The sequence below is a fragment of the Balearica regulorum genome, chromosome 4, assembly GCF_011004875.1.
Source record: "Balearica regulorum gibbericeps isolate bBalReg1 chromosome 4, bBalReg1.pri, whole genome shotgun sequence".
In the NCBI taxonomy this organism is placed as follows: domain Eukaryota; kingdom Metazoa; phylum Chordata; class Aves; order Gruiformes; family Gruidae; genus Balearica; species Balearica regulorum.
In genome coordinates this window covers 16045152-16073108 of record NC_046187.1, presented here as the reverse complement: position 1 = coordinate 16073108, position 27957 = coordinate 16045152, and the positions used below count along the sequence as shown (strand labels likewise).

The following is a 27957-nucleotide window of genomic DNA, read 5'->3' as shown; positions in this document are numbered from 1 at the left end:
GCCCCCGCAGCGAGCCGGCGTCTCCCCCCGCACCCCTCCACTCACTTTTGGTCGCGGCGATCAAGTTTTTCCCATCCTTGAGCAACTCCTTGATAAACTTATTCGTCTTCTCCAGCTCGGCCTCATGGGCTCTCACCCGCTCCCTGAACCAGGGGCTGTCCAGGTAGCAGTCGCTGAACTCCAGGGGCTGCAGCCCCATGGCTGCCGCTGCGCAGGGGCTCGCCTCCCCGCGAACCTCTCAGGGCTACGCCACACCAGCAGCAACCTCTTCGACACTCGAGGCGCAGCGGGCGTCCCCGCGGCCAGGGTCCCCGCAGCGGTAAGGCGGGAGCCGCGGGCACAAAGAGCGGCGACAGCAACTCCCCCCCGCGCAGGGCTGGGCACGGGCACGGCGACGCGAACGGAACCGCCCTGCCCGCTGCGAGGGGTGGCGCGGCAAGGGGGCGCCCAGCTCCCGGCAGCCCCGCCGCCGAGCCACGCCCTGTCGAGCGGGGCGGCCTGCCGCGCCGGGGCCCGCCTCCCGCCCCCCCTCTTCCTTTCCGCCCCGCGGCGGTGGTTACACAAGGCTCGGCGCCGGGGGCGCGCCGGTGTTTGCAGTCCCGCGGAGAGCCGCCCGGTCGCCTGTTACGGGCGTCCCCGTGCGGGGGGCGCGGGCAGGTACTCCTCTACCAGCCGCCGGGTCCCCCAGGCGAAATCCCTCTTGTCCTGGTAGAGCCTGGGCGGGTGCCGGCGCGATGCCACGGCTGGGCGGGAGAGCCCGCACCGCAAACGCAACGGCTTGTCGCAGCAAGCCGCAGGTTGCCTGTCCCCATTTGGCAGGGTGGGGAGGCGACCGGGTTTGAGCTGCTGGGGGTGGGTGATTCACCTCCCGGAAACGTCCGTGGGCTTTTGGAAGGGGCAGAGCGGGCCCTCAGTGGAAGGAAGCACAGAGCAGTACGCGGGCTGCTTGATCCAAAAATCAGTCGTGGTGTCCGTGTGTGCTTTGAGGTGGTAGTCTGCCGGCAGAGGAGGCTGGCGTTGCTCACCTGGCCCTGTCCCGCCCCGTGTGTCTGGCTGTGAAAAACTGAGTAAAGTAGAGTCTCACCTTTATGTCTTCATGTAATAAACTGATACAAACAGTTCTCGTGAGCATGTAGTGCAGCAAGAGCAAGACCTTGAGAAGATCGCTCAATGCTGAAGCTCAATTGTTTTGGTTAAGAATGTTAGGAAACTCATGAAGAAAACAGAAAAGGCTTATAATTTAGCTATAATTTCATGGTTTTAACGGTAGTGTAATTCGTAGTGATTTTTATATAATTGAAGGTATATATTTTACTCATGAATATACGTCTAGATGTCTTCAATCTATTTCATTTTCTGTATTTTAGAAAATCTAGTGCTAGTTCCTGCTCCTTTTCAAGCAATGAGCTTTGGTATTAATTTAAATGTATTATCCTTGGGCCCACAGTTAAGCCTAGTCTGCATTGGTCACAGAAATAGAGCTGCCTTTTTTGGCTATAACTTACATTTTGAATACTTGCACTAAAAAAAAAAAAAGCTACTTTTATCTTTCTTTTTAAAAGTAGCACCTAAGACTTCTAGAAGTGACTGAGATGAAGACAGCTGGCAGTGTTACTATAAACCTTCCTCTATATGACCCTAGGCACTGACCTGCCAAAGTCATGTATGGAAATAGGTGGGCACTTCAGGAATCTCATTTAAAATTACTCCTGTTTGTAGAATCAGTGTATCAGGTAGGATTAAATTTTGCAAACATTTAGGTTTTTTTAATAACTATCCACTTGAGAGTCTGCTTCAGAAACCAGACTAGGGTGTGTGTTACCCACCTGACAGCAGTCACTGAGCTCAAGTGAGTAAGCACAGAATTTCATAATCAAAGGCAAAGATAATGTCCTCATTGTTCATGTAGATGAGGAAAAAAAAGAAAGCACAACCATTTAAAGAAAGGAGTGGGGAGAGCTCCCCATATGGAGGCTCATGAGTAATCATAGTTCCTGAAAGTAGTCTCAAGTACAAGTGTGGCCCCTCCAAATCAGCTGCTACTTAGAGGTGCAGATGGTTTGTCCGAAATTGCAGCAGGCCAGGAGGTGATATGGAGAGCAGACCCTGGACATTCAGCTTTTCAGCCAAGTGTCCCACCTGTTAGATCACATGATCTGCTGGGATATTTATTTTCTCATATTATTTAACTGAGAAGTTACTATGCTACTCAAAACTCCATTTAAAAATAATTTAAAAACCCCACCCTAAATAAATAACAAACAATCCCTATCGCTGTTTAGATTACTGGAACAGCATTTCACCAGTAAGTATGCCTTCCACGAATAGTTTACTTTTTCCTGTAGCTGTCTTCAGGATTAAAACTGGAATAATATTGTTCATGCTTGTTTACACTTACTGTAATTTCCCTATCATAATTCCACTGAAGTGTTGTAAAGTAATTGAGTTGCATGCATTCTGTGGAATTGCTTGCATTCGAATTTTTTAAAAAGAAGGGGAAAAATTGACTGTTTAGCCCTGAGTTTTTTAGCTGGCAAAAAACCACAAAGTTTAAAATTTAGATTTGTCCTACCATGACAGGACCATTAGGGGAAATTGGTCCACCTACCTCAGGCACCTGAAGGAAAAATGTATTCCATTCCACTTGCAGCCAAAAGCAGTGGTAGTCCAACAGAAATACATACATACACATAAGATGTTTTTCCAAGAATAAAGAGAGTTGACTTGTATTTACATAAGGAAGTCATTTTATACAATAGGCATACACCAGCATAGCACATGTTTTGTTCTTACCTTCCTTATGTTCTTGTCAAATCACTTCAATATTCTGATATTCATGACAGTGTTCTGATCTGTGGCTGATTGTGTCTCCAGACTGTATGTTATGGAGAGATAGGTTAGAAATCAGTGAATTTAACTTTCAGTTTTATCAACATTTTATTACAGAGTATTGATATCAGCTCCCACCATTTGCAACATGTAGCTGTGTTGAGTTTTTGAAAACATCATTAGCAACAGCATCCTTCCAAGGTATTGTAGTTTCTTCTCTTGTCTAAGCACTTTTACCTCCATTAGGAGAAAAGTCCTGTCATGGGTTTATAGAAGGTTTATAGAGTTTCCTTCTAACTCTCGTCTTGCTCATGACTGTGTTATCACTGTTGTCTTGCAAGATGTCAGCGGCCTTATGCATATGTAAGGTACCACTAGGTTCCTCCTCTCATCCATCAAGAGTGCAAATAGAAACAGACTAACCTCTGACTACCCGTGATGCAGACCAACATTATTTATTCTACTTTGAACCAATTTGATGATGATAGGGCAATCATGTCTGTATCTGATAAGATGGGCATTCCTTTCTGGCACTCCTTTACAACACAAGCTTTAAACAACAAATTATTTTAGTATGCAGCTGTATGCTTTTTCAATGTTGCAAACATTATATTCTGTGGCCATTTTTTTTTTCTCAAGTGCTCTATTAAAAAGTTGAGATTAACACATATCCTCCCCAGCCTTTGAACTGAACTGACTCTTGCAAATTGCAAGGATTTTACACTGACACTTTTTAGTAATATCCCATAAATGGGTCAAATTAGCACACAGGACTACTTAATTTATGCTTAAAAACAGGCTCTATAAAGCATTTATGCTATCTATCTGGCATTTGCTCTAAAAAAAAAAATACAGCTGAACAAGTTTGGAGACTTACAGAGATACTGGCTCATTACACTATTTGGTAGGTGCCAGCTCCGCTTATACCTCACTGTCCAGAGGTGATAATTGCCTGTACTTTTTTTCTCTCTTTCTCTCCCTGCATATCCCACAGGTGCTACTATTTTCTTTTTCCTCATACTATCACCTTCTAGCTGGAAAGCATAATTAAGCTAAATTCAAAGAAACTTATTCCGTCTGTAACTAATTTAAAGCTTTTCTTTCAGAACTGAAGGAAGGCTTGGGTGCTTGTTGATGCCAGTTAATTTAATAAGATACTACATCTTCCTTCAGAGCTCAGTTCACATATAAAATACTTGATACTTTCTGAGCACATCCTCATGGACTTCATCCAGCCCAAGTGCTTTACCAGTTCTTTTATGTTTTTCTAGCATGTCTTTACTCTATCAGAAGTTGATTCTAGTGTCATTCAGGTTGCATGTTTTTTTCCTTTACGTCACTTCTCTCAAAATGTTTGTAGGCTTCCCCCCTCTTATAATATTCTAGAGTAGTAATTAAGTTTGCTATGGATTAGTTTAACTGCCACTGTGTCCTTTAGGCTCATGCTCCCCCTCCATCTGTGCTATTTTCATCTTGTTCAAAATGTTGGCCTGACATTTTTAAGTGGTACTCATTTCTTTCTCAAAAGTTAAGGCATATACAATACCTACAGCTGTAAAAGCCTGGAAGAGCTGCGTTCATGCTTTAGAAAAGGAAAGTAAAGATGAACAGTTTTCAAACATTTCATAATTAGTAAACAATGCCATGGCCTGTTCTCGTCCTAGAAGTAGGACAAGACCAAATGAACTCTGCCTTTCTTAGAAAAGATCGGCACTCCAGTGCCCTGCATGTGGTTGCTCCCCGGAGCAGGCAGCCTGCCAGGCTCCACAGAGAAAGAAGGTAAATGGTGTCGTAGGCATGGGAGGGAGTGAGGTAAGGGACTGGAGATGTGGAGCAAAGCTCTGAATTTTGCTCCTCTCAATTTCCGTTGCTGCAAAGTTGTTAGTCAAAGGCACAAGACAACTAGGACTTGTTTATGACTTAAAAGTAGGTGGTGTGAATGACAGTCCTCAACTGTTGTTCTCAGGACTCACCAAGAGTGGAATTAAGTTTTAGGAACACCATAACTGCAGGGCAGTCATAGGCAGTGCCTGCACAGCATGCAGTTCTTCCACTACATCTGGTAAACATTTAAGGTGGTAGTTCTTATCTGTAGAGCAGGTCTGAACAGCTTCGAACAGCAAGCGACTGGATTTAGCATTGCTGTGGGTCGCTCCTAGTACTGCATTCATATGAGCCAAATTACCAGCTTTAACAGATTGGATGTGGATGGAGAAAGAACATGGACAATGAAAATATTCCACGTGTATATAGGATATGAAGAAATGGTAAGACAGGTTCTAGTCAATTCACCATGTTTTACCTGACGAATAACAAGTGTCCTGGTTTCGGCTGGGGTAGAGTTAATTTTCTTCCTAGCACCTGGCATAGTGCTGTGGTTTGGATTTAGGATGAGAATGATGTTGATAACACACTGATGTTTTACTTGTTGCCAAGCAGTCAAGGACTTTTCAGCTTCTCATACTGTCCTGCCAATCAGAAGGTGAGGGGTGCCCCGAAAGCTGGGTGGGGACACAGCCAGGACAGCTGACCCAAACTGGCCAAAAGGATATTCCGTATCATATGACGCCATGCTCCGTATATAACTGGGGGTTGGCGGTATGGCTCAGGAACTAGCAGAGCATCAGCTCCGAGTGGTGAGAAATTGTGCTGCGCATCACTTCTTTTTTTATCATTATTATTACTATTATTCTCTTCCTTTTCTGTTTTAATAAACTGTCTTTACCTCAACCCACAAGTTTTACCTTTTTCTTTTTGATTCTCTCCCCTCTCCCACTGCAAGGGGGGAAGTGAGCAAACCACTGTGCGGTTGTTCTAGCTGCCTGCTGGGTTAAACCACAACACAAGCTAAACTAGCATTAAAAAAATAATTTGTTTACAGTCTGTGCTTTTCTCAAACCTTTTACTTACCAATAAAGTTAGGAATTTTCTTTTAGTAGCATAGTGCCTCCCCAACACCTTTCAAAGAATTAGCTTTTCTATAATACAAGCTTCCTGGGATTCTATTTTTTTCTTGCTTCTTAAACACATAAATCTCAGCTGTTCCTTTAAGCAAAAGATAAAATCAGTGAATATTCACACCTTAAAATTTGTAGAAAAAAGCTTGGGGAGGGAGGAATCTCTTGTCACCAATTCCAAAATGATTTTGCTGTGTGCAACCCCGCGTTGGACCTTGCGGTCCTTGAACGCGTCCGTTAAAGAGAAGCGCACCTCCCGCCCTTGGGTCGGGGGCGAGGGGGGTCCGGACCTGCCGGGAGCAGACTGAGGGAACGATTCCTCAACAGGGGCAGAGAGCTCCCTGCCTGCCAGTAGGCCGCCCATCCTGTCAGCAGGCCGCCCGTCCCCTCAGGGGCCGCCCGCCAACAGCGCGTGAAGGCGCCTGCGGCGGCTCGCTCAGGCCCGGCTCCGCGGCTGCTGCCCTGCGCATGCGTGATGACTTCTGCCCGGCACTAAGATGGCGGCGGCCGGCAGCGCGGTTGTAGGCTTTCTGGGAGCCCCGTTCCGTGTTGAGCAGGTGATGGCATCGGGAGCGCCTGGCCTGGCCTGGCCGTGGGGGACGTCTCCTACTCGATCCTACCCTGTCGCTTTCCCTGCGCGGGGGCAGCGGTCCTGGGAGCTCGCCCTGCCAGCAGGGCAGCGTCTGGAGGTAGAGCGGCCTGTAAGGCTTCCTGGCGGCGCCGCGCTCCTCGCCGGTGGGAGCCGGACTTCTCGTCCTCTCTGCCCCCCGGGCCCCTAAATCCTCACGGCAGGCGGGTTTGCACGGCCTCCCTGGTTTTGTATGCCTCTGGGTAAATTACTGGTGTTCGCTTGGGACGTGGCCGTTGTTTGTTTGGTGTCTTTTTAAGAAAAAAAATCCAATCTAGCTCTGATGGTGCTGTGTTTCTTGCAGTCCCTCTCCATGTAACTCCATCCCACTCAGCTTTAGGATATATCTGAAAATCCTGGAGGCGGTATTAGGCTCTCTTATGTAGGTAAGCATGAAAAGTTAAAGTGATAAAGGCAGTTATAAAAACGTGCACATTGATTCTGATAATTCTTTAATGTTTTCTTAAGGGGTAAAATAGTCACATTGGCTTATGTAAAACAAACTGTTTGAGCTCGTTCGCTCTTTTTCTGTGAGTCTGCTTTATGAAGATATTGTTGAAGTGGAAAAGTTTTAACCTGCAGATTTTGTGGTTGATTGCAAAACTTGTAAGTGTGTGAACTTCCAGTGTGCAAAACTGGTCAGAGGCATGCTAAAATATGTATTACAAAAATTAATTTTTGAAAGCAAAGAAGTGTAACTTGTTTACAGGACCTGGTCTAAAATAAACGTGATGTGTGTGGGACTTTTTAGTGGTGAACGCTCATGTTAACATTAATGGAATTATCAATGGCATAAAGATGAGCATGGTTTTGAATGCTTAGGATTTGGGAGGAAAAATGATGTCTTTACTAATGTCAGTGAAAATTTAGATGTTTGATCTGTCAGCTTTGTGTGCAACCCATTTGGCCTTCAGTATACACAATTTTTTTTTTTTTTTTTTTTTTAAGAGCAAGCATTTATGTCCTTCAGAATGCCCAACTCCAATGCTAAACTTCATTGTAACCATAGAGGTGGTCGGGAAGCCGGCAGGCGGGAGTTGGTTTCCAGGTCTTTGCAAAGTGCTCAGCATTGCCTGGGGGACCAGGATTTTGGAACTGCATATGCCCACTATCTCCTGGTACTAAATCTAGCTCCTGAGTTAAAAATTAGTGTCAAAGTAAGTACTCTCTGAATTACTTGAAACAATTTTATTTACTATAGTCCTCTTGAGGCTTTGTGACATGTTTTGTGCTTGTGATTTGTTGTATGGAACTGATTTTCACATTCAGTCTTCAAAATAAAAGCAGAAAACAGTAATAATGGAGACAGCCAGTAACTTGTTTAATAAGCTGTGTATGCCTATGGAAAGGGAATTGATACACTGTTCTTATAGTCTGTGTGTGTCAAATAAGTTCAATAAAAATAGAGCCTTGTTAGTATTGGCTTGTTTATTGCATGCATTAATATACACCCAGGCTATTAGTATATGCTGCTGGGTGATGATACTCTGCATGGGTATCTGAGAGCTTATTTCTGCTTTCTCAAATGAGCAAACTAACTTGGGATGATAGCAAACAATTGCATGTGCTGTTGCTTAAGGGAAGAAGGGTGTTCAGGTGCATGTCAGAATACCTCTAGATGTTTTCAGGGCTCAGTTCCCTACTTCTGGTAACTGCTAGCAACTCAGTGGTATATTTCTTATTTTCTAGGAAACATTTCAGTTTACTCTCTTTAAATGGGCAGAAGAGCTAGATTCTCTGGCACGGATTCAAGATCTGTTTAACTGTTATGAGCAAGCACTTGAACTGTATCCGAATGATGAAGTGATATGTAATAGTATGGGAGAACATCTTTTCAGGTTTGTAGTAATGTATATTCAGTTTTTATAATCTTCACATTTAGTATGGTATGTTAATAAACAATACCCAATTCAGCAGAGCACATAAAATGTGCTGAAAAGAAGTAAATGCAAGCACATGCTTAATGCTGTGCAGTGCATACTGCTGAACTTCAGATCTGTTTGTCAGCTTAAAACAGAGTAGCCAGTGCTAAAGGAAATTGATAGTGACAGCAAAAGTTAAAAAAAAGTAAAAGCACTTTTACTAAAGTAAAAACTTAAAAGCACTGCCTTCAAAAACTTTCAAACAATTTATTCAGGAATTACTAAAGAAAAAGTGGTTGTTGCGTTAACTAAAGTTGTGGTTAACCTCCAGTTTTTCAGGGTCTTCCTTTCTTTCCTATTAGATCCCTGAAAACTACTGCCTTTGAATACTGTCTTTTAATTCTGGTCCTTCTTGAGATCACGTATAACAGAACTTTGAAGAAGCTGGTTGTGTATATTGTACTGTGTAGGGCTGTTCTTAAGTGATTTGAACTTAGATTTTTATTAGTGTAAAGCATTCTTCTGCTTTCCCCAAACAGGGCAAAATGTGGTCCTTTGCTGTTGCTCAGGGTTCTAAGGTCTTCTGAGACTGGAATTTTAAGATTGAAATGATAAGTCCTGGACCCAGGTAGTTTTGGTTAGGCTTGCTCTTTGTGATTATTTGTTTGGTTTAAGGAACAACTCTCCCAGTACTGTATTAAAATGTACATGCTTCTTGCATCTCATAGATTTGGGGGTTTTTTTCAGTGCTGTCTGATTTGGGAATATGCTATAGGTATCATAAAAACTTTCTTCAAGTTACAGAATCACAGAACAGTAGGGTATGGAAGGAACCTCTGGAAATCACCTAGTCCAACCCCCCTGCTAAAGCAGGATCACCTAGAGCAAGCTGCACAGGATTGAGTCCAGGCAGGTTTTGAATATCTCCAGAGAAGGAGACTCCACAACCTCTCTGGGCAGCCTGTCCCAGTGCTCAGTCACCCTCACAGTAAAGAAGCTTTTCCTCATGTTCAGATGGAACTTCCTGTGCTCCAGTTTGTGCCCAATGCCCTTTGTCCTGTTGCTGGGCCCCAATGAAAAGAGTCTGGCCCCATCCTCTTGATACCCGCCCTTTAGATCTTTGTAAGTATTGATGAGATGCCCTGTCAGTCTCTTCTTCTCCAGGCTAAACAGACCCAGTGCTCCTTTCCTCATAAGAGAGATGCTCCACTCCCCTAATCATCTTCATAACCCTCCACTGGACTCTCTGCAGTAGTTCCCTGTCTTTCTTGAACTGGGGAGCCCAGAACTGGACACAGCACTCCAGATGAGGCCTCACCAGGGCAGAGTAGAGGGGGAGGAGAACTTCCCTCGACCTGCTGGCCGCGCTCTTCTTTATGCACCCCAGGATACCATTGGCCTTCTTGGCCACAGAGGCACATTGCTGGCTCATGGAGAACTTGTCGTCCACCAGGACTCCCAAGTCCTTCTCTGCAGAGCTGCTTCCCAGCAGGTGAACCCCTAACCTGTACTGGTGCGTGGGGTTATTCCTCCCCAGGTGCAGGACCCTACACTTGCCTTTGTTGAACTTCATTAGGTTCTTCTCCACCCAGCTCTCTGGCCTGTCCAGATCTCCCTGAATGGCAGCGCAGACTTCTGGTCTATCAGCCACTCCTCCCAGTTCACAGTTTAGTTCCAAAATTGCCACTTAATGCAAGCACTGGCAACTCAAAACTTGGTTGGTTTACGGTATGTTCCAGAACGGTTTTGGGGTTTGTAGCATTCTCTTGACCTTAAAATCTGTGAGACTGGATTGCAGAGTTGCTGCTGTCATATTGTTGCAGCAAGTTCTTGTAAAACCTGTTCTAGTTTGTCAAAGGTTGTAGCAGTAGGTGAAGACACATACACACAATGGTATTTTTTAACTGCGTTTGCATTGTAAAATGATTTGATATAAAGCTGCAAATCATTCTTTTTCATAAGGTAATAGCAATGTTTCTAAAGATAATCTAACTAATGCAAAATATTTCCATTGTCTTTTAACTGATACGAGACCTCCTTACAAATTACAGATATTTACACATACTTGGTAGCTGAATGCACGCTTTCTATTTATTTGTTGGTTTTGCTATTAGAATGGGCTTTCGAGATGAAGCAGCTGGATATTTCCATAAAGCAGTGAAGCTTAACCCAGACTTTGCTGATGCAAAGGAAAATTTCTACCGTGTTGCAAACTGGCTTGTGGAACGGTGGCACTTCATCATGCTCAACGATACCAAGAGGAATCTTACTTACCTAAAAGCAATTGAGAACGCTGTCTGCTCAGGGTGCAAATCTGTCCTTGATATTGGAACAGGAACCGGAATCTTGAGGTGTGTCATAAATGCATATTTAACATAAACTTAATAGAAACGTATTTGTCTAACAAAATTTGGTTGCTAGTGAAAAAAATAATTTACTTTCATGCTTTTATTGAGGCGAAACTTAAAGGAAACAAAGCTCTCAGGAGTCCCTGAGTCTGGAGATTAGCGTCTTAGTATTTTTGGAACACTTTTTTTTTTTTTTTTTTAATTTGATGCAGATGCTTTTTGTGTAGAAAGTTTCTTAATGAAAATACTATAATATAAAGAGTGGATTTAGCATAGCTGGGGAGTATCCTTATGCTACCTGTCTCTGTGTGTGTGTGTGTGTGTATATATTTTTGGTGATAGCATATCAAGAGGATATCAATTTGCATGCTATCAATGTTCACACAAGAGATATTAGTTCACTTAATTATGATTTTTAAACTTTTTTCTCAGAAATATGAAGCAGGTGCAGAAATAGAAGTTAAGAAAACTCAGTATCTGGTCATGCTTCACCTAAAATTATTTAAACTGGAGGGAAAAAACCCTGATTCTTGTTTTTCAGTATGTTTGCAAAGAAGGCAGGAGCATCTTTTGTCTATGCCTGTGAATTATCCAAAACCATGTATGAACTTGCCCGTGATGTGGTGGCAGCAAATAACATGGAAAAGGAGATCAAACTTCTGCATTTGAAGTCACTTGATATAGAAATTCCAAAGCACATACCTGAAAGGTACGTTATTGTTCTGTGTTGTGATACTATTTTAAACTTGCTCTTAACTTCAAGAAAATAGAAAATACTCCGTGACCGAAACAGGAAGTAACGTTGCCTATGACATTAATCATAATGTGAGAATATTCTCTGTATGTTTTATGTTTTTACAGAGCAGTGCAGAAATGATAACATGTTTTTGAGATCATACTAATTTCTATGGTAGATCAATAATGTCATAAATTAAGGAGTTTACCTCTTCAGTAGTGGGAGTTTGGGGCATATGCAACTCTTGCAGCAATAGGAAAAGAGAAATTGGATTACTGCATCATAAAAGTAATTTTAACACACTTTGATGCTTAATAACTTGTGGATGGCTTCTGCAGCATATGAATAGGATGGGGGTATGTAACAGGGCCTGCAAAGGAAGACCGTTTCTGGGACGTAGTACACCCCTGCAGCTCCACGTCAACTTCTGTGCTTGTCAGAGACATTAGAAATTGCAGAATGTCTGCCTCTTCTGGTCAGGGAGCAAGTGGAAACAGCCCCTCTCCTCCCCTCTATCCCCTAAGGAGAGTGCTGCTGTGTTTGGAGGTGAGAAGGTGCCATGTGACGTGCATGGGTTCCCGGTTGTTCGCATCTGGAATGCTGGTGGTGGCCGGGCTGACTCTTTCTGTGAATGTCAGCACCCTGCCATGGTAGGGATCCGTAGGGCTTTCAGTGTGGCTTTGGATATTGAAGTAAAATTCAGTGGAAGGGTGCAATTTGTTGTGTGAGAATAGGTTTTTTGTGTTTGTATTGAGCTTTTTGTTCGTATATACACGTCTGCCCGCTTGTCTGTATAGCCGAGATTGCTGTGCTTTGGAAAATTAAGTAGCTTATTTTTTCCAATATTGAGTATTGTCTTCTGAAGCATAGTAAGAGCTACTGGGACAAATCAGCAGCTTGGAATTGTTGGAATGTGATTGGTATTACAGCTTTCAGTATATGTGATCTAGGCATTTTATGCTGCCCTGTGAGCTCCTCCTTGCTCACTATTCCATTCAGCAAGGGTTCTTCTGGAGGATCTGTAAATTTTTAGCAGGTAGAAATCTGAGGGGATTTTTGTTTGTTTTGGTATATGCAAAGGACTGGTTTATCACTTCAGCTCACAGCTACTAGGGATGCAGATTAAATGTGGGAAGGAAATAATCCATTTTACTTTGAATTACTAACATTTAATAAAGTGTCTGGTGATGGTACAGGCTCATAATCTGAAATGATGAAGCTCCCGTGGTTTAGGATGCCAGTCAAGCCGTGTCTAGTTGTGTTAGCTGAGCTACAGTAACTGATCATATGTATCCTCTTATTGTATATGATCAGTCACTGGATGTCACCTGTCAGGAATAAATTGTTACTGTTCTGGAAATGTCTTACATGCGATATGTTTTGGCTTTTTTTTTTTTTTTTTTTTTTAAATCCAGAGGATTTAAGATTTTAGGGTCCATTAGTCTGTGTAGTAATTTTACTATGCTTTGATTATAGGGTTTTTTTATCAATGCTTTTTAACATATATGCATAGATGCTCTTGCACAAGATTCAGACAAAATACATATTCCTCAGTATTGTTGGCTGTGTGCCCAGGCTGAAACATCTTCCTGTTTTGGCTAGATTCTTCCTACATGATTTATTTATAAACACTGAACAAGAAGCCTTATGGTAAACTCTCGCTCAATATTTATTCTTTTGTATCTGCATCTTGAATTACTTCTAACAACAATGCAAAACATGTCATTTGTTGGAAAAATTAAGTTTCCTATCTATTGAAACTTCAGAACACTGGTAAAAGTTTTGCTCTGAGCTCACCTTGGTGTGGTTTGTTTTTTTCTTTAAAAGAATGATTAACAGGAACATGTGCTATACCTTGTATTTCATCGTGTCCTTTTTCTTATCTAGAGTTTCCTTGGTTGTCACAGAAACAGTTGATGCTGGTTTATTTGGAGAAGGTATTGTGGAGAGCTTGATACATGCTTGGGAACACCTGCTTTTACAACCGAGGGTAGGTTATGTGGGTACGTATGTATAAATGGGATTCCTGATTTGTTTGATGTATATTTGTCCATATATGTGTGTGTGCACACATGCATGCATTCACACACATACATGAATGAAGAACAGTTGTCTTGTGAATATTTCATACCTATTCATATTTTAAAAATGAGTGATCTGAGTTTGGTTTATGAATTTGATTTTGGCGAAAGGCCATGAGGCAGCTGCACACATCGTACTTCTTTGAGCTCATGTTCTGAGTAGGCAGATACTTGCAGTGCATGTCTCTCTGATGTAACCTTCCAGCATACAGAGATGGTTCACTGCTGATCACTGTTCATTCCTTTCTTTTTCTTCTTTTTTCCCCCCTCTTTGTAAGTAACACCAAATGGATTTGTGTGTGTTTTAAAGGTGCTATTTTCCTGCAAGTTTGATTGCAACTTGGTCATTTTGAGATACCAACTAGTAGCAGAAAGTCATGTCAGTCTAAGCAGAAAATGCTGAATTATGGTAGAATTATTTCTCATCATAACACTAGGGAACAGTCAATTATAATATGGTAAATATGCTATGTGCTTATGCTCGTAATTTATTTTTGCCAACTTTGGACATTTTTTGAAGACTGAACAATTCCACAGGGTCTCTTGGGTTTTACTTTATGTATTTTGCATTTTAGCTAACATACATTGAGCAAAGTAATATGACAAGGAGTCTTACATGGATTAACCTCTGTTAGACTTTATGAAATATAAGGGCTTTTATTTTGATGTTGCCTTGATTCCAACTAATTTTAAAAACTTACCTGGCTGAAAGATTTTTATATGGTATTGAACTGAAACTGATGACCTCTAGTGTTAAGTATAGGAATGATACATAAAAGAAAGGTCCTCAAATGTTTCAATATATTCTAACAGAATACAAATTAAAAAACACTTTCAGAATTACACAGAGGAAGGAGTAGACTGAAAAGTAAAGCTGATGCATGGATATATTGAAACACAGTATTTAAGAAGCTCCTTTAATGGTCAACGGGAATAACGAAGACCAGAAACTTCCTAACAACTTATTGATGTTTTGACTGTAATTTTGAATGGTTCATTCATCTGTAACCTAGGCTTTGCAGCAATGGTAGAAATAGGTCACTGTTTCATTGTGTGTTGTTATTCATGCTTTCACAGCCTAAAAATCAAGATGTTAGTACTGGAGACTATGGCAGAGTTATTCCTGCAAGTGCTACAGTATTTGGGATGGCAGTGGAATGCAAAGAGATACGTAGACATCACAGGTATGTTTAAACTCTAGCACAGTTTGAACCCATATTTGTTATTTGGAAAGAGAGACTGGTGAGTTTTATTGAGGATTTTTCATTTGCTGTTCCCTTTACTTTTTGAATGGCTGATTATTAGTTTCACTAAACAGATTTCTACTCTGACCCTCTCCACCCCTTTTCCAGGTTCTTTTCCCCCATCCCCCTTTGTGGTTAAAAATTTCTGGATCACTTCATCAGAAACTCTTGATTTTCAGTTATGCTGAAAATACGTGCCTTTAACAGGTATTAAAGAAATTCAGTTCCTTAATAGTAAAAGTACTTCTCAATTTCTGTGTTGGAGATTCTTGGATTAACACTTGGCATTTATCCTCATTTTACCTTCTTTATAATGTTCTCTATACTTTGCTGCTGGATCTAATCCTTTCAGAAGATGAGGACAAGATTTTGTAAAGCATAAGTGTTAATAACCCCACCTAGCATTATTTTTCTGAATATTTGCATTGCCTAATGCCAAACTAGCATACAGTAGGGTTTCTTTGCTGAGACCAGTTCAGACTGTGTATCAATTATTTTCATAACTCATTTTTATTTTCATCTTCTAGAACAGCATCCCTGTATGGAGACAGTCTCTGTCTGAGAGGTTTGGACTTCATGTATTTTGTTTAGGATTAATCTTGTTGCAGATTAAACACTAACTTTACAGGAGCTTCAGCGTATTGGATGAAAAACAGCCAGGTTGTATCAGTGATGTTTTTGTGGTTTTTCTTTTTTTTTTCTGATGCACTAGACCTGGACAATGGCCAGAAAGAGACACAAATTTCCTTAGTAGACAGTCATAGAACAACTTTCTTTTAGGAGAAGTTAATTATTCATCAATTAGAAGATAGGTTTTTGCCTTGAAACATGGCATTGACTATTCCTTACAAAATTTAAACAGGATAAAACTTAATGTACTATAACTTTGGATCATTGAATTAACAATCCATTCTAATAGTATAGCTTAAGGTCAGATAGCTAGCAGGACTTAAATGGTTGCCACAAATTTAATTATATGCTGTGGGAAGAAGAGAAATGTCACTTTTAAATTTCTTGCCTTTATAGTTTGAGATCCGTTTTTGTTCTGGTAAGAATACCTGTCTTAAGTCTATTTCAACAAGTGCTATTAAGCTTTATATAAACCACTTGCCTATTCTCAGATTTAAACTATCCAGATCTCTTTGAATTATTCCAATGTGCATGTCTCCACATTTCGTTAAGTGTTTTCATGATCTACAGCAAAACTTTGAGTTTTGGATGTTTTTTTCTGAGCAGGATGCCGAATGAAATAGCAGTGGGAAAGTATCTTTTTTCATGCTTTTTATATCATGTAGCATAGTTTGTCTTGTACAGTTAATACAGCTTTTCTTTGAGCTTTTCCTCATGATTTAATTTTTATTTTGAGTGATTATAAGTAGATGTAGAGCCCAGAAGTCTATGAATTCCCAAGGCTTTTTCTTCTGAAGTACACTTAAGAGTGTGTTTAATCCATCATCAAACACTGATTATCTTGCTGAGGGAGGGAATCCCCTTTCACTCAAAGTCTTGGTAATCCTGTCTGTCAGAGTCATCTATCTGTGTGTCATCTGACCTTCTGCTTTGTATTCTGTCCCTTTGTTTTAAGTAATTTTAAGTTATGCTGCATGGTTTTAGGGTTGGGGTTTTTTTTTCCCTAGGATATAGTGAAATTCTAGATAAATCATACCAGTTTTCTTCTAATTCTTTAGCCAACTTGACAAAAAGTTTTGTGCTGGTTCACCCCTCATTGTAGCTTTATTACTTGATGGTGTATGTTTTGTAATTTTTCTTTACTGTAACTGGTGCTGCTTGTACCCATTGCTTGTGTTCCCTAGAATGACTATAGGGCTTAACTCCACTGTGGTGATGTGTAACTTTTTTTTTTTTTATGGCTAGCTTTCATTTTCTTCTGAAGACATCTGTTTGTCTCTGAAGCGGTTGTTTCACATCCATATGAAATATGTTTATTTGCAGAAGAAGAAATGAACTGACAAATTTGTGAGAAGACTAGATTTTTACTAAGGATAAATTCAGACTTCTACAAAACTTTTAAGATGCCAGAGTATACTACATAATGTTTTACAAGTTTGAACTAGGTATCTTTAGAGAGTCATACGTAACAGTAAAACAATATTCTAGGAGAATGTAAGTCACTAATTTGAGTCACTGTAAGAATTACAGGTTTATGGGGTTTTTAATGTTTAATTTTTAGTCAACTGGGCCTGAGAATGAGAGGCAATAAAGTGGCTCTACTTCCGTACTTAGGTATTGAAGCCAGAAGGGTTCATGATAATAATCTATTGGCCTCCTTCACAATGTAGGTCTCATACAGCAGCTGTTCTGTTTTAGTTGTAATATTTCTTTTAAAATAATGCATGGATTCAGTTTCAAATGAAGGAAAATACATTCTCGTCCTTGTTGTTAAAATATCTAAGTTACTTCACTGAGCAGGTGAGATTGTAATTGTTGATAATGTTGCTGTATTTTTTTAGTATTTATTGTGAAGTACTTACTACTTTGTGTTTTCTGTCTGTCACATACACTTTTATGTCTAGGGAATCTGCTCCAAAGATGGAGTCAATTTAGGTTTTGTATTTTTGCTATACATAATGGTCAAAATATATTTGCCTAAGAATCCAAGTTACAATAAAAGGCAACCTATTCAATTCTGTGCTTGGGAGCTTCTCTAGATCAAGGAGATGACCATATCTGATGAGAATATTATTAGACAGCTTATCTAGTCATACTTAGTTGTAGGGAGATCTTTTGCAGCGAGGGGAGGCTGCTCAGAAAGTGATTTAGAATTATTTCTAGAAATAGAAATTTAACTAGTTGTCATTTGAACTTCTGAGGGCTAGATCTCACTGTAAGAATGTAGATTTGCTTGATAGCTGTCGCTTAAACAGGAAGCACTAAATCTGTCAGACAAATGTACTTTTTCAGAATAAAGTGTAGCTTGTGCAAGGCTTGTCTCACTTCACTTCCTGACTTGTAAATTGAAAATGAGAATATCTGTTAAGTCCTCAAACCTAAGAGATGGGCAGTGTATCTAAGTAATTGTTTTAAAGCAGTTACAGCATTATTTCTTCTTTGAAGCTTTTTGTATAAGGTCATTTTTAGAAACCTAATTGATCTTTTGTCTTACAAGAGAGGATACGTGTATTCTGAGTTGTCAAAGCCTTTTCCACCAAGAAATCAACGCTGAGACTTTATTTGCAGCTATGTAACTATGAAAACCACCTTATTCTGAATAGATTGTGCTTGATAAATATATAAAGGTACTGCAAAATGAAAGTTTTATGTCAAAGAGACTCCAAAAATGCGTTTTCCTATTGCATATCTATCTTTGTTCTGACTATTTTGTTCGCCTGAAAGAAACACCTTCATTCTCTGTCTATGCAGCAGCAGCAGAAAAGCTTTATTTGTTCTTATTATCACAGGGTATATTATTCTTTCTAGTTCTCTGTCAAGACTCAAGGAGTTGCACTTAAGGGGGCAAAAGCCCGTGGCTTTTGACAAAGGGCATATTGGGCTTTTTCTCAGTTTCTAGTGTCAGCATTCAGTTCTGATTCTTGAAAGTGACAGGCATTTTTTGTACTTTAGAGCTGCTCCGTACATAAAAACGCCACAGAATTGTGGTTTGGTTGTTGGGTTTTTTTCCTATTGTTACACTGTATGCATTTAAAAATACATAACCAGCCTGAGAAGAATTTCCTTTGGGCTTTTTTTGTCAAATTATTTGAAGTTTCATTTCTTCGCTTTTTTCCTTTACTCCCAGAGTGGGAACACAAGAAGTTGCTGGTGTGTGCTTGTCAAATTCAGTGCAGTTCTTTAGTCCAACATACGCTTCTGCTGGATCAGAGGAAACTGTCGAACCTTACACCACCGAGAAGCTCAGTCGTATTCCTGGAGGTTACATACCTCTGACAGAACCCTGTCAAGTAATGACAGTAGATTTCAACAATCTGCAGGTAAGTTGTTTGTGGATTTGGATTTTGGGGGGTTTTTTTAGTCCTTTATAAGTAGTCTATGAATAATGTGAGCACCATATCTTATTTGCTTTCCAGGTTTAATTTCAGAACAGTTCACAAATGCAAAGTTGGCAGGGCTACACTGAAATCCTTTGCTGGTTTTGATACTTGTCTGGTTGTGTGGTGATGCGATCCATCAGATGACAGTCTATGAGTTTTTGAAGATGGAGGTTTTCGTTTGACACAGTTTAGGGAACTAAACTGACTCACCATAGGATCAGACGACTGTCAGCTTCAGTGCAGGGAGGGGGAGGAAGAATGCAATAGACTCATCTTAAAAGATGTATGCAGTTGTGGAGCTGACTTAGTTTATTCCTCTAAAGTTAGAGTCTTGAAGAAACTCTTGAGGACAAAAGAGAAAGCATGTGTTTAATGTCTGGCATAAAAATGTTTAAGTGTAAAAGAGAGGGGAGATGAAGAAATTATCTTACTCTGTTCAACCAGTTTGATTCCATCCTTCAGCTCCTTTTGTATCTTTTGGTATTTCTCTAATATGGCATTCCAAAATACGGTAGCATTACTTTGTGCATTTTGCACAAAATATGTTTGTATGCATATACTAAATAGACCTGAACTGTAAGGCAAGGACCTCAGCCACTTGCAGCTGAGCCTGCTAAAAAGACAATACGTCTTATCTCTGGTGTGTTTCTTGCTCATTGACCTGTGGTGAGGAGTTAGCATTGAGTCAGAGCTTAAAATAGATTCTGTTGTATAAATGAAATTATTCTTGGCTACTGCTTGGCCACGAATTGCAGTGTTTCTGAATCACTAGCCTTTCCTAGTTGGTTTGTCTGATGTCCTGAGATTAAAAATTAGGTAAGACATGGCTCTTCAGTATACTACTGGGAGCGATCTCTCTGTGACCTAATGTTGCTTTTGCTTCTAGCATCAATAAGAAACTGTTAGTCTCACTTGAGATGTCTACTCTTAAGCATCTGCCTGCTGGCAGACAAGTAAACATAATTTTAAAGAGTAAAGAACAGTGTTACTCTTTAAACTGTATTTCACAACTCCTCCTTTGAAGTTTCAGTTAGACTAATGGAGTGTTCCTGTCATGAAATGGTAAGATATAAGTAAAGGGAAGAAATGCAATTAATGTATTTAGAATCATTGGTTACTGTTTGCTGTTACTTTTGTCACTGGGCAAATATGGCAGTTCTAAGCACTAGTAGGTTACTTTCAACCTGGGGTTTTGTTTGTTGGTTTTTTGTTTGTTTTTGTCATGGCCACATGTGAATGTTCAATCAGTGCAGCTAAAAAAATAGAAAAATTACCTGTGCTCCTATTGGAATAAAAAAATCCCTCTATACTTACAGACAGTAGCAAAATTACCTCCTAAAGATTGAAATTCAGATATGAAGTCATTTAGCACTAGCAAGGTAATTTCAAAACCCCATTTTCTAAACTTGTATTTCAAAGAATGAGAGGGATGTTGCATTTATTCTGCTTGTACTATCCCGACCTAAATTGACAAAACTAAGAAAAAGACTTAAAATATAGTTCAACAGTGTTTCTCAAACTGAGTTGTAGGAGGCTTCAAAGGCATCAGTACAAATCAGAGAAATGATGATGATAAATCAAAATTTAAGAGAAAAAAAACCCCAGCAGCTGAGTTAGACTGATTACTTTATTCCTGCTAATAGCAGCAGCAGCAGCTCAGTTCCTCCCAGGCAGGGGAAGGAGACGTGGCTGTAATTACAGGCTGCAGACACTTGTACCTAGCCAGGTACTACCCGTGTGCAAGTTTGCTGGCAGCAGATCAGTGCTACTGGGAGTGGAAGTGAGTGTTTACGTCAGGAGCCAGTAATTAAAACTCAGTCTCACTTTCAGGCCCTGAAGGAGCTGAGCTCTTGCCAACAATTACAGTTACCGGCTCTTTCTAATTTTTGTGAGAAGTTACTGTGTGGAAATTCTGGATCAAGACACAGGGAAACTTGATAATTGCGTTCTTTCTGTAGTTTTTCCTTCTATTTGTAGTCCCCTTTACTTTTTTTTTAAAGCAAGTTACCTTTTTCTCATTCAGAGGGTCTGTGTGACATAGTATCATTTTGGTTTTTACTGCTATTCCTGAATTGTTGCTTTATTTTCTTTGCTCTTTAACTACACTAGTTGATAAACTGCCATCCTGATGTGCTAGAGCTGTTCAAATCTGTAATTGTCATAAATAATAGAAAAAGGTTTATGCAGTGGACAAATGTTGAGGCATAAATACGGGACAAGCAGCATGGTAGAGAGCAGAGAAAGCTGAAATAACTGCCTTCAAGTGGGTTTTAGGCATTGTGGGCCACAAGATAGGGATGTAACATTACAATTACTAGAACTACTGGAGGAGAACTTTGGGCCTGCTGTTTTTGAGGAATAATGAAAGTATTTTTAATATCAAATACACTTCTGAACAGCTATAACTTCCCAGAAACTGAGAAACAGATGCATGTTTGTGGTCTTACTGTCTTGCTTCAAGTGCCAGCAAAGCTTCAACTTACTACTCTCTTTCTTTCTTTTCTCCAGTTGACAGTTATGGAAAAAATGACTAGCAGCAAAACACTTTTTTTTTTTTTTTAAGAGCAGTGAGATCTCATTATGAACTTTATTAGCATTCAGTAATTCTGACAGGTGCATTGTTCAGTTGTCTCTCAATTGCAGAAGAGAGGTAGACCAATTCTTGGACAACAACAGACTGAGAATAAAGAGGAGAAAAATAAAAAACACAGGGTGTGAGAGCAACTCATGCTCTTAGAGTGGAACTCTTCTTTTGCCCTGTGTATTTTAAGATTGAAACTTAGGCCAAATGTTGACACTATCAGGGAGCTGATAAACGTTTAGGCGAGGCTGTTACTAAGTAGAAGGGTTGTGACCAAGAGAATCTTTGGTCCCTTGTGATTGATGTTCTGTTAATTGGTTTACACCAGAACTATCTACATTAGAGCTGGGCTGCTTCTCTTTGTGAATGTTGGTAGCAGAAGCTAATTACCGAGGAAAATAAATTGTACATGGAAAAAGACTTAATTCCAATTTATAACCTGATCCCTTTAGGGGAGATCTGAGTTCTTCCCAGTAGTGAAATTGTACATGCCTGAGCTTTTGCACAAAGCCTGTAGCCCAGGTAGCAGAGAAAATATCCTCAAAGTTGTTTGACATTGTTTCTGTAATGATTTTGCTGAACCTCTGTTCGAGCGAATTCAGTGCTTACATAGAGTATTTCTAGAACTGATGAAACACTGGTTTTAAGTGAACCATGTGTGTAAGCATTGGCTTGAATCCAGTCCAAAAGACTGGTTCTGGTTTTATTACTTCTCATAAGGCAAGCCTTGCCAGTCTAAAGCCTGTCTTGCAGTTTTCAGGGTTTTAAAATATGTATGTTCTTAGATGTAGGTGTGTTTGCTTTAATGGCTGATGGGCGCAGGTTGGTTGTGTGCGTAACTGCACTTGCGTGTGGGAAGACAGATCCTGTGCTGGTGAGTACTAATGATAATTGGTATTGTAGCGGCTTGTTAACTTCAGGTTTCTGCTGGGTGCCCGCATGGATTGGTGAAGAAATTTGAGTGACTTGGTGAGTGTACTAAAAAACATCTTTTATGGAAAGAAACTCTCTCACGCTTTTTTTCTCTTTCCATTTTGGTCAGGAGCTGAAGAGTCTTGCAGCTAGAAAGCCCTGGAAGCTCAGCCTGCCAGTCACTGAAGGAGGAGTACTAGATGCTATTGTGGTGTGGTTTGTACTGCAGCTTGATGATGAGCACACTCTATCTACAGCTCCTAGTGAGGAAACTTGCTGGGAACAGGCAGTCTATCCTGTGCAGGGCCTCCTTGGTATGTCCTGTGGATTTTCTTGTTGCAGTACATTAACTTGGTTCCATTTTGGGTTTGAGCTAGTTAGGTTGTCTCAGAGACTAGGAAGTGGCAGCAAATAGGTTTAGGAGAAGTTCAACAGCAAGTAGCTGTGAGGTGGTTCCTGGTCATGTTTCTGGACTGTAGTGCACAGTCCCTGCATCAGGTCTTGTTCATGGAACTCTGCTATGAAGCAGGTAAGGGACCTATTTAAGATCTGGGAGAAAGCTTTTCATTACGTTGTGGGGGTTTTTTGCTATACTGAATTAAGTATATTGTGGAGCAACCCCAAAAAGTGGGACTATTGACTGGCTCCACTCAGTCAAGATGTGACTTGTGAAAAGGGAGGTGGAGGAGATGAGGTAGGAATTGCTAGCTGCTGCTGCCACAAAAACACAACTGAACTTTTCTGCCTGCCCTTCACCTTCGTTTTGGACTCAACTTGAATACTGTTTTCCACACACACAGTGTGTGTGTCATTTCAAGTCGCCTCTACTCTCCACTCACCCATTTTCCATTTCCTGTTTCATAGAATAGAATATTTTGAGTTGGAAGGGACCCATAAGGATCATTGAGTCCAACTCCCTGCTCCTCACAGGACTACCTAAAACTAAACTATATGACTTAACATTGTCCACATGCTCCTGAACTCTGACAAGCTTGATGCTGTGACCACTTCCCTGGGGAGCCTATTCCAGTGACCCACCACCCTCTCGGGGGAAGAACCTTCTCCTCATGTCCGATCTGAACTTCCCCTAATGCAGCTTCATTCCATTTCTTCATGTCCTGTTACTGGTCACCAGACAGGAGATCAGTGCTTCCCCCTCCCTTGCCCTGCCTTGAGGAAGTTGTAGACTGCAATGAGGTCACCCTTCTGCTGTTTCTTTTCTAAGCTGAACAAAACGAGTGACCTCAGCTGCTCCTCATAAGTCCTGCCCTTGCTGCCTTTCACCATCTTGGTCGCCCTCCTCAGGACATGCTCTAATAGTTTTATGTCCTCCTACTGAGGCACCCAAAGCTGCGCACAGTACTCGAGTACACACACACCAGTGCAGTGTAGAGTGGGACAATCACCTCCCTAAACTGGCTAGCGATGCTGTGCTTGATGCACCCTGGGACATGGTTGGCCCTTGTTGCTGTCAGGGCATGCTGTTGGCTTGTATTCAATTTGCCATCCCCCCAAACCTCCAGCTGTCTTTCCGTGGGGCTGCTCTCCAGCCTCTCGTCCCCCAAATTGTACATGTAACTAGGATTACCCTGTTCCAGGTGGAGAATCCAGCACTTGCTCTTGTTAAACGTCTATGGTTTGTAATTTCCCAGTTCTCAAGTCTATCCAAATCTCTCTGTAAGGCATCTCTACCTTCGAGGGAGTCTACAGCTCCTCCAAATTTAGTATCGATAGACAGTAGCGGCAGCTGTGCCATAGAGTGGTTCAACTGGAAGTGTAGGGGAGGGAGGAGACTCTTTTAGCCTATGTTGCCATTGAAAGAAATGTTTGTCAAACTATAGCACTTTTGTTTTGAAATTCTAGTCTGTATCAGTGGATTTACCTTCTTGGAACACACAGAGGGTATCCAAATACCATCTTGAGCTGTACACCATAAATATTCTAGTAAAATCTATTTTGAATAAATTACCCTTTTTAAAACTGTAGCTGTTGTTTTCCATGTAACTGCAAATTTACCTTTTGTCTACAGGAGGCATTAAAGTGTAAATATTTAATATTTAGCATTGTAAAGCAAAAGCAACTTCTTTATCAGTGTGGTTTTGTTCTGCTGGTGACAGAACACTTAAAGTAATACCTATTTATTGTAGAAAGGCTTATTTTGAGAATAAACGGATTTTGCCTGGTGTGGGACAGTTTACAGCAAATGTTAATGCTCAATTGCAGATTTCAGCCTGTGGGCTACAGATGAGAACAATTCTTTCATACACACTAGTAACAACTAATGAAGAAATAAGATAATGCTTTTTTTTTTTTTTTTTTAAAGCACTGTATGGCTGCTTCAGTGATGTTTGCTGTAAAGTAACTGACATGACCTTTTTGTGCTGTTTTACCAAGATTATTCTGTGAAGACTGGAGATACTGTGATGATGGAAGTTTGCTGCCAAGACTGCTACTTGAAGATCCAGAAGATTTCCTCTCTGACTTCAGATTGTGGGATGGACATCAGCGACAGAGATGACACACTGAGTTTGGGCAATGAGGCTGAACTGTGTAATGCTCTGGCTGGTCTTCAGACGACTAGCAAACAGGATGGCAACAGTCAAGTATGTGTTTTGGAATCCACAGAAATAGCCCTGCTGAACAATGTACCATACCACGAATGCTTTAAAGCTGCTATGGGCAAAGTTCTGTTGTCATTAAATCCAAGTAAGGACTTGCAGTCCATGGATGTTGATGGACACGGCAGTGAGATGAACCTCCAAGAGAGTCAAAACAAGAGCTCTCTAGATGTGGCTCCTGATCCTTTGTACATTTTAGATGTATCTGAAGGCTTCTCCATCCTGCCAATTATAGCTGGCAAACTTGGACCAGTTAGAGCCTACAGTTCTGTTGAGAAAGAACAGCATCAGGCAGCACTTAATGTAATTTCAGAAGCTAACCATTTCCCTAAGGAAACATTAGAGTTTTGGCTCAGCCACTTAGAAGATGAAAGTGTGGTGCTACAGAGACCCAAATCAGACAAATTGTGGAGTATTATTATCTTGGACGTCATAGAGACATCAGGTTTAATCCAGCAGGAGGTGATGGAAAAGGCTGCAATATCTAGGTACAGTATAAATGGACAAAAGTATTCCTAGGAATCCATAATTATCTGAAAACTTTTCAGAATGTTTCTTCTAACTGGAAAATTACTGTCATGTTGCTTCTGTAGAGTAGGAAAAGCTTGTTTGCTGAACAGATTGAACCTCTTGAAGTCTTTCTGGTGTGACCATTGTATACATGTATTTTTTTTAAAAAAGTATCAAGACTTCACTTTCATAGACTTCTTTATATTTTATATGCAAGAATATGAATGGAAGATCTTATTGTTTGGTCTGTCAGAAGTTCCCAGGATAGCCAGCATCTTAGTAATAACTGAGGTAGCTGTTAGTGCAAGGTGAAAAAAGCCCAGATTCGTGTTCATGTCAAACTGTTGTTGGAACAAACTGGTACTGCTAAAAGATGAGCACATGGTGTTACAACAGCCAGGGAGGTAGCAACAAAGCTAGCTGTTACCTGTGACAGGGAGTGGTGGGAAGGAGTGTGGAGCCAGAAAAATAAAATAATGGAAATGGGTAGCAAAAAAACTAAATGTGAAATGGGTTGGCCCCCTATTATGGTGCTAGGGAATCTTCTGTGTTCATATTCGTGCTTAGTGATGGCAGAATATTCCAGATGATTCATTACCTTTTCTAAGTTTTGAATGAATCTTTGGATGACTTGAAAGATTTTTATTTTTTTTTCTGTAAGAACAAATAGGAAATTACTCTCGACTTTCATCATACGCAGACTCAAATCTGTTGTCATGAAAGTACATCCAATAGCACAGTACTTGGCTACCCAGTTCCTGTGGAAAGAGGCCTGCTGTAGGAAAAGGAAAGCTAAACCAATCTGTATTGAATTGGAGGTGTTTGATATTTTGCGGAATGAAAGCTTCCATTGTGTTGCCGCTCTCAGCAGCATGATATTCTGTAGCAAGAGACCAAGCAAGGCTTAGGTGTTTTTTCAGGAAAAAACAGTCTCTCCTGTATTGCCGTCAACTTTAGTTAAACACTTAAAGAGGGCTGACTTCAGCTCCCACCAGGTTTCATTTTCCTATGGGTACGCTGCCTCCTTAACCTGTGCTCCCCAACAGTATGTGCTTCCTGACTTCCACTTCTATTAAACATTTCTTCCAGTCCTTCAGTATTAGATGCCAGTGCTACAAATAAATCCCACTAACTTCATCTTGAAATATCACCATTTCCAATACTGACACTGAGAAAAGATTACTGAGTTCTATAGTTTTAATATTATGTGACAAGTTTTCCTTTTTTGTACAATACACCTGTCTAGTCGAATGGGATCAAACTCAAATGCTTATGAGCACTTCAGAGGAAGAACTAGTGTGTGTTTCTCAAATGTAGTTAAAGTTTTCATTACCGTTGAATGATCTCCTTTAGAGGTTAAATCTTTCTCATTTTACAGATGTTTACTTCACAGCGGAGGGAAGATTTTCCCACAGTATGTGTTGGTATATGGGATGCTTGTAGAATCAGAGTCTCTGTTACTGGAGAGCGCTGTTCAAGGAACAGAACCAACTCTTGGGTTTAATATAGCCCCTTTTATCAACCAGTTCAAGGTATGAAGTCGGTGGGTGTCTTCCAGGCACATTTCCAAACCCTGCAGCTGTCTAGCTGTTTAGTTTTGGTGTAAGCTGCAATGAAACTGAAGAGCTGAAACTTCTTCATATTATTGAAGTTATCAAGAGATGTTTATGTGACCAGACAGGGACCTTGAGATAAACTAAAATGGGTAACATTTTTTTGGAACTGGTGTCGGAGAAGTTTTGTTCAAGAAAGAAAGATGCACTGTTACTGTACAGAAGAGTGACTGTGCTGTTACAGTCTCCTTTATCACGTTGTATCCCAACAGTCACATTTCAAAAGGGATTAGAAGGGTGTATTTTGCATTTTGGCTGTCTCTTACAGGCATTACAGTAATTCCTAGAAACTTTTGCATTATGATTAAGTCTCTTAACTTTTCACTGTTGAATGGCTATTGATGCCTGAAGTTATGGTATATACCCTTAGGTACCTGTTCGTGTGTATTTGGATCTCTCTACATTACCATGTGTACCCTTGAGCAAGCCAGCAGAGCTTTTAAGGCTAGATCTCATGAGCCCTCTGTTGAACACCTCCAGCAGAGAAGTGAAGGTGAGTTGTGTATACATCAAGTTAGAAGTGTGCTTAACTCCTGTTCTGCAGAGCTCCTCATTAATTGTTCACTTTGGCTGAAAATTTCAATTCAGAATGTACTTGTCTGCAGGTATCTCTGAAATGGATTGAAACGATTTGAACTGCTTTTTCTTACTACTTTGAAAAGGGTGTAACTGATTAATATTTAAAATATTTTTAGGTACAAATTTGTAAGTCTGGGCAAGTCACTGCAATTCCCTTCTGGTATCACATACATCTAGATGAAGATCATAGCTTGAATACATCTGATGAGTCCTCGCACTGGAAACAAGCTGCAGTTGTTCTCGATGAGCCCATCCAAGTACAGGTTGGAGATGAACTTGTGCTCGATGTTGAGCACCATAAAAGCAATATTAGCATTACAGTTAAACGGTGAAGATGATTGTCACATGTAAACTGATTTGTGGTTAATTACCTATGCATAAGTTGACTGTTCATAACATCACTGATGTTAATTTATATTAAAGTCTATGCTTTATCTACTGATCAAAAA

The 27957-nt window shown here is 40.5% G+C and overlaps 2 protein-coding genes across 5 annotated transcripts in view; one reads left to right on the top strand and one right to left on the bottom strand.

Moving 5' to 3' along the window:
• The window catches only part of ARHGAP10 (Rho GTPase activating protein 10), a 153551-nt gene extending 153034 nt beyond the window's left edge, over nt 1-517 (bottom strand). Inside the window, exon 1 of one of the 3 annotated variants that reach the window (XM_075751268.1) lies at nt 46-517. In XM_075751268.1, coding sequence (XP_075607383.1) covers nt 46-199 — 154 coding nt within the window. In that variant the 5' untranslated portion in view covers nt 200-517. The remainder of the gene's footprint in view (nt 1-45) is intronic. The other 2 variants (XM_075751269.1, XM_075751267.1) reach the window with 2 other exon arrangements.
• Nucleotides 484-27957, top strand: PRMT9 (protein arginine methyltransferase 9). 2 transcript variants are annotated; one of them, XM_075751265.1, is made up of 15 exons: nt 484-657; nt 2947-3030; nt 6749-6801; nt 7360-7571; nt 8104-8252; nt 10391-10627; nt 11166-11333; nt 13248-13350; nt 14519-14625; nt 18443-18635; nt 22319-22502; nt 24583-25294; nt 26695-26848; nt 27300-27422; nt 27625-27957. In XM_075751265.1, the coding sequence occupies exons 4-15, from the start codon at nt 7374-7376 to the stop codon at nt 27838-27840; spliced, it is 2544 nt and encodes an 847-aa protein (XP_075607380.1). In that variant the 5' UTR covers nt 484-657; nt 2947-3030; nt 6749-6801; nt 7360-7373; the 3' UTR covers nt 27841-27957. The 2 variants fall into 2 exon arrangements, with proteins under 2 accessions (XP_075607380.1, XP_075607381.1); XM_075751266.1 differs by lacking the exons at nt 484-657; nt 2947-3030 and adding an exon at nt 6242-6343.